Below are 7,575 nucleotides of genomic sequence, written 5' to 3' on the forward strand. Positions count from 1 at the left end.
TATATGCAAAATGTATAAATTAAAGAAAAACATATTTTAAAGGAAGTTCTCTATTTGATTATTTCATATTGTTATTTTATTGTAGATAATTCTAAAATATATTAGTAAGTAATAAAAATTAATAACAAAGTAAAATGTAGTAAGCAAATCACTTTATATTAATAATACTAAAAAGATATATAAACAAAAATATTACAGAGTTACATAATATATAACACTAAAATGAAAATTATATAAAAAAAGTATTTGTAATAATATCAAATAGATTTATAAAATAGAAAAATATCAGCACGGACGTGCATGTTAAAATCTAGTTATAACTTTATAAGTTACCATACTTTTTTTTAACACAAAAAAGTATACCATACTTAAAAATGAAAAAGTATACCATACTTTAGTTTATTGGCATTTTTACATCTAAATTTGTTTTTTCTTTGTATTAACAGGTCCGAACAGGTACTCAGCCAAATTCAACTTAGCCTAACGTGTTGAAGAGTATCATTTAGAGCCGTGCCTATTAATGGGAAAAGAAACCATGACTTAGAGCATATTTATTTGATATGTGCATTTGTTTTCTTCTTAATTTTTTTTTTGTTTTCTTAAACTTATATCCTTACTAATACTTCAACGACAAATCAATGTTTATTTGTAAACTTGTTTATTAATATATACTTTTGGACAACTCGAGTTTGTTAATTTTCTTTTGCTATATTTATCTACCTCTTTTTGTTTTGTTTACGGCTTTAAAATTCCTAAGCACGGGTCTGCTTCCTATATACATAGGCCTTTGTATCTTAATGCATGTGTGTATGGATCATCAAGGTTTCGAATTCATTGCATCATCTGCCTCAACTATTTTTGTGGGACTATGTATTAGTAACAAATTAGTGTATTGGAAGATACATATAGATCAAACACATTCTTAAAAGATAAACAAAAAACAAATCCATAGAAACAATATGGATTGGATCACATTAATGCAAAAGAGTCCCAACAATTTTTAAATAAAACAAGATGCTCATATAGATATGTATATATGTAAACATACATTAAACAAAAGCATAGTTTAAAATTACTTATACGGAAACATTTTCTTAAAGAGAGATAAAACCTTCGCTGACAAGCAAGCCAAAGAAGAGGACAAAAAGACCAGCGCCGATAGATGTGCCCGGAGAAACATAGGTCTGAGAATAAGCCCCGAGAGTCAACGCACCTCCAACAAGCCCGATCACCAGAGATTGCATGTTTCTTCTGCTCACGCTTCTTTGCCTTGGCTGCACCTTCTGATCTTCTTGTTCTCCATCTTCTTGTTCTCGCTTCTCTTCTTCTTTCTCTGACTTCCTTCTTTGTCTCACCATGTTTATGTTTCTCTGATGAGATGGAAAGAATCTGATTGTGATTCTGTGATGTGGGTTTGATTGTGTTTTGTGATTTGTAATTATAGGTTAATGATGGAGACAAACATGGTCTTTTGGGGATTGCTTGGAGGCCTTTTCATCGACAGATAAAGTCAACTGTTAATAGAAGAGTTAATGGTGGGTGTATAGATCCAAGATTCTTGTATTAATTAATTATAAAACAACTAGTTGCCGGTGATAGTTGAAACTTCAGCTACAATATATTATAGTGTACAATTATATATTGTCACCTGCTAAAATAAAAAAAAATAACTAGGATAAGAACTACGCCTTGCGCATGGTGAGTTTATTTATATATATTATTGACAATTTTTTTATATATTTGATCATTTTATTTATACATATACAATATTTTTTGTTGTTATTATATAATTTCTTTCCGATAGACCGGATCAATTTTCATTAAAAATTGTGGAACTAAACTATAATTAATATATCATGGACTAATCGAATTGAACATTAAACAAATTATGACACAAAAACCTTATTTTTTTTTACTGAACACATTCTTGAAAAAAGTGAACAGTCATGTTTCCACAATTGAATTATTTTGGCATTTATTTTCCATATGGTTTTGAAAAGTTTCAGATCAACCATCGAATTGATACATGTCATTTTAATGCTTTTAGTCGTATGTTTAAAGAACACTTACATTTTTGTAATTTAAAGTCGTTTTAAAAAATACATACAAAATATAACATATAAGAAAAATATAACATATGAAGTTTCCTCATTTTTGTAATTTAAAGTCGTTTTACAAAATTGAAAATATAACATATAAGGTTTCCTCATTTTTGTAATTTAACGTCATTTTAAAAAATTCAAAATATAACATATAAGGAAAAATCTAATTATTTATTATATGGTTAATGTGATTGTTTATTTTTTTAATAATATAGAATTAAACAAAAATAAAGAAATATGCAAAAATTGTTATCAAATCTTTATTATTCAGTCATTAGTTGTCATGTTAATCATATTAGGTAATTTCGTAACTTTTATTTAAGGAAATAATACACGCTTCTTATATTTTGGGTTAATATAATGTTTCTTACTAATTGGATTTGGATCAACATTTTTTTCAATTGATTTTTAAGTTGCCACCCAAACTAAATTGTTATCCTAATTAATTGATACCTAAGCATGATCTATTTTTAATTAGTACAAATTTAAGGTTATGACTTTTTAAATGATCTTCAATTAATATATAGGGATATGATTGTCATTCGGTCTGGTTTTAAGCCAAAAATAACATGATTGTCACTGTGGTTACAACGGTTGAGGTCGATTGCATTTGGAATTTCTGAACAATGAAACTGAAACAGATCGAAAATATTGATATATGTGTATGTATATATGTGGAGAAGTGTTTCAAAGAAGAAAAAAATATACATATATGGAGAAAACAATTATGGGGTAAGTTAGTATAGTGTCCCTGTGTTTATCAATAAGAATCTCAAACTGAATCTCTGATATTATTATGTATATTTTTTCTAAAGCTTGAGAGACTATCTTTTGAGGATTTTTTAAGACTCCGAAGATGCTCTCTAAGACTATGATATACAAAGTTATTGAAAAACTCTTGTCACATTTTTGTAAGACTCCGTGGTTCTGGTCTTACATATACTTACCTTTTAAACTTTCATGTTCTCATACTTTGTTCCCGGATGGTCTATAACAAAATATTAGACTGTTGGTGGTTAACAACATACAAAGTAACAATATTAGACAGTAGTTAGTATATATTTTGACTAGGTAATAACCTGCGGCTTGCGCGGAATGTGATTATTAGTTTAATTATTTTTTAATAAGGAGACATTAATCTGTTTAATATGGATATCGGTTCGGTTTTAGGTTGTTTTTTGGTTTTTAATCTCCTAAAATATAACTATCATTTTAAATTAATATTTATTTGATTTGTTCGGTTAAAATGTTTGATGTTTTTGTTTTTTTTGTCTGTGATAATAAAAAATTACTATTATTTGTTTGTTTTCATATTATGAATCTTCGATAGTCGTGATGTCGAACCAATGGTTTCATATTATAGTTTCTAATCGGATAATAGTTAAAAGAAGAAAAGAAAATTATTAAGACAAATCATTTTACTAAAATTTGGTCGATAGTGAAAGAAGATTAAGAAAAAAAAATATTTTAACTTCCAAAAAAATTATATATTTCAGTTGTGGTAAATACTTAGTTATAAGGTGCTCACGTCAATGTACACATGTATGTGTATGTAAAAGTATACAAAGATGGTTAATAAAAATATATAAAGATACTGTTAATTAATATTAAATGACATTTTTTTCCAAAATAATAAATGAAAAATAAAATTCTTAAAATGAAATTATTTAAAAACAAAAATATTGTAAAATTTATATAAACTATAATATATAACTTATATATAAATTTTTAAATATATGTATATATATATGCATATAACGGATCAAATTGGATATCCATTCCTATAAATATTGTTATTTGTGATTTGCTTTTTTTTTACGGACATTGCATTTTAGTATTTAATTTGCTTCCTAGAGTAATGGATATTCGGATTTTTCGGTTCGAATCAAAACGGATAACGAATCGAATCAAAATTTATGAATAATTTGTCCAGCTCTATTCGCAAACAGTAAAAATAACGTAAAGAAAAACCATGCATGTGATATTAGGAGTTTTCAAGGCTCCTAAGACAAATGTTGTAGTATAAATGATTGTCGAACCAATTCCAAGGGATTTCAAGCACTGATAATGCAAGTACTTACTTAATCTAAGTGCAACCGATGATTTTAAAGGTTTTCTAAACTAATGATTATTACTAATGCAGTTTCAGAATAATAAAAACGGTTAATGAGTTGACTTTCTTAACTAAGGAAATGAGAACTCATGGGCATAGAAATTAGACCTTGGGTGATCAAGTTTCGAACTAAGGATGACAAACGAACAATCAAACTATCAACCTTAAGCTTAGATACGATTCTAAACAAACTCTATGTCTAGATGAATGTTCATTTACTAACACATTTCAAACAACAAATGTATTCGGTTGAATAATATGGAAGCAATCATTACTAACAGGTCTAAGGCTATCTTAGCATTTCTAACAACAAATGTCTTTGGCAAAATATGCTAAAAGCTTAGAAGAGTTGTTTCAGGCATTTCATCGAACACCTTTTGGGTGGGAAATGCCTAAAGATCAATTTTTGAGAAGCTAACTCAGAAGATGCATTATGATTACTCTACTAGCAAGGTTTTGGAATGGCCTACTCTAAAATATCCTAGCTCTAACCTAATCAACCTTAATCTTCCTAACCCATGAATTCAAATGGTGATTACTCACTACTCTTCATGATTCCTCTTAAACCCATTTTGGATTTCAGATTAATCATACAGAGGGATACAACAACGAATTGGAGACACAGAATTGCAATAACTAGATGAACAAAGATGCTTCAAGAGATGAACTTTCCAAAGGTTTTTTCTTAGAAAAAAGATAATCTGTCTGGTGGCTGCCAAGAGTACTTAAAACATAGGTTTTCAGAAGTAAAAACGTGCATAATAAAATGACCAAAAGGCCTTTGAGTAGAAATGAATTCGAGTAATCAGACGTCGCGCAGCGACCTCCAGTAGTCGCTCCGAGAGGTCGCTCCAGGCTTCGGGGGCGACCTGGAGGGGTCGCTGCGAGATGTCGCTCTGGGTCGCTCTTCGCGAGCGACCTCGCTGTGTCGCTCCGGTCACGTCGCTCCGAGTGATGGAGACGCAAGCGACCTCGCTGCGTCGCTCCGGTCAAGTCGCTCCGGGTGATGGAGACGCGAGCGACCTCGCTGCGTCGCTCCGGTCAAGTCGCTCTGAAAGGGTGTCACAGCGACTTCACGGTGTTGCTCCGGTGAGGTCGCTCCCATGCACTGCTCGTCCAATGATCACCTTTTTCACCTCTTTTGAGCTCCAAATGTACCCAAATGTCTCCAAGAACTCCATGTGGTACTCCAATACCTGATAAGGACTCATGTATGCAAAATGCAACCTAAACATGGCTAAATCCTAGTCTATATGATCAAAATGCACATGGGTGAATGGATAAGACAATGAAAATATGCAAGATATCAACTCCCCCAAACTTGTTCTTTTACTTGTCCACAAGTGAACTTTCTAGAACTCATAGGGAGAGAGGTTTGAAGGTGGGAGCTCATAGCCAAAAAGAAACACAACTAGCACTCGATTCAACATCTAATCTAACATGAGCACACTCTCTTATTACACTCTAACTTCTCTAGGCCTATCTCAACTCTTTTTGCCCTTATACTCATCATCAAGCATCCACACATTCAAATCAACCAACTCTCACATTCATTAAGCATAAAACATCAAGTGAATTCTTGCAAATGGTCAATTGGTCCAAATCATTTGGTTGAGTAAGGGAAGGCTTTTATTCAAGTGGGTCAAGAGGTTCGAAATCCATGATCTTTTAAAGTGGTTTACTCTCGAAACGAGTAGCCTTGATATTGCACATAATATATCTAAGAAAGGGACCAACTGATGCATACAATGCTCAATCTCCATTGTTCTACCCTTTTCCCAATTATACAAGTTACTCAATCACTTCATAATGTCGAACCCAACTCCCATCTCTCACCAAAAGACCCCAAGAACACTTTGCACATACAACTCTTTTTCTTTGAAATCTATAAAGGATTTTCTTAACTTCTAAACAAATCTTAGCTCTAAACAACTTTGCTAGCCCCTTTTTTTTTAATTTTGTTTTTGTTTGGGGGCCAAGACTTTTCACAAATCGAGCTAGAAGTTTCTCTACTTATCTCATAAAAACTAGTCAATTAAACACAAGAGTTCACTCTTTTCCTTCAACTTTCTCATACTCCCAAATCGAACTTCACAACACTCACCCCCATCCTATGGCTAGACAATAATGTGCCTAATCTAGCAAGAATGAAAATCAAGCATTGTCGTTCCCGATACTCTCAACATTATGTGCATGTAATACTTTCCGAAAAAGGCCTCACTCATCAATCAATGAAGGCTTAAACAGAGGAAGGGATTTTGGGGAGAGGTCTACCACTAGAGGTTGTCAAAAAGATTGGCATAAAGGATGTGACAACTCAAGTGTGTATATCCATGATTCAGTACACAAGGGACCATGAGCAAGATGCATTAAGTTCGTTCAGTTCAAATAAGGTTGTAGTTGGCTTCAAAGACTGAGTTTCAGCAATCAACAAGTTTCAGGAAGAGTTTTCAAGGCTCGAAGCATACAAATCCTTTTGAGAGGTGCATAAGCTACTCAGGTGAAAAGTAGTGTTCTTTACAAGGCATTTAAAATCATTGCTCCCAATGCAAGTGAATGCAACCTATATGCTCTAGACTCTCCTAGAAATGAAAATGATGCAAACTAAATGATTTTTTTTTATATGCAAATAGATATGCAATGCATGACTCAATGAAACAACATCAAAGCAAACATGATCAAATACTTTGTACCTCCCCCAAACTTAAATGACACAGTCTCTGTGTTGTCAAGGAGAGGGAGATACCCAAAATGAGAAAACTAATATGCAAAAACGAAATGGTATATACAGGGGAAAGTAGAGAAATACCTTCAAGGATAGTAAGTGGGGGCAGATGCCCCAGCATCATCGTCGTCCGGCGGAAACGTGGCGTAGTAACCTCCATGTCCTGAGCTGTAGTCTCCATACCATTGTTGGCTCTGAACTTCTTCAATCTCAGGTTCACTTTCTGAAGAGGCTAGGGATGGAGACTTGTTTCCAGAGGCGGAAGGCTGAGTGGGTGGGTTCCTCCGTTGTCGCTGGAGCTGTCTATCAGTGAGTGGTAAACCAAGATCAGTTTGGGTGAGGTGGGGGCTGGGGGACTGATGTGTTCGAGAAGGCGAAGTCCGCTGAGCTACATCCAGCTATTCCTCCTCTGGTCAAGACATCGACCACTTTCTTCATGAACTTGGCTGAAGTCTTTGCTTGTTTCTTCACCGTCTTGCTCAGCGCCTTGCACTTGTCCTTCAGCTTTTCGATCGTTCTGTCTTGTGCCTTGTTCCATCGCTAAAGTCGGCTAATGTGGTCATGAGCATCACGAAGCGCACCAGGGGGAAGGACTCCATCATGCGGCTTGAAGTAGTAGCGTGGAGGTCCATAGA

General features: G+C 33.4%; 1 protein-coding gene across 1 annotated transcript; it reads right to left on the reverse strand.

The window, feature by feature from the left end:
* Window positions 1-930: 930 nt before the first annotated feature.
* LOC106379889 lies at window positions 931-1,576 on the reverse strand. Its single transcript, XM_013819739.3, has one exon. The coding sequence runs from the start codon at window positions 1,356-1,358 to the stop codon at window positions 1,095-1,097; it is 264 nt and encodes an 87-aa protein (XP_013675193.1). The 5' UTR covers window positions 1,359-1,576; the 3' UTR covers window positions 931-1,094.
* Between the last annotated feature and the right edge of the window lie 5,999 nt (window positions 1,577-7,575).

Source organism: Brassica napus, chromosome C2 (assembly GCF_020379485.1).
Source record: "Brassica napus cultivar Da-Ae chromosome C2, Da-Ae, whole genome shotgun sequence".
In the NCBI taxonomy this organism is placed as follows: domain Eukaryota; kingdom Viridiplantae; phylum Streptophyta; class Magnoliopsida; order Brassicales; family Brassicaceae; genus Brassica; species Brassica napus.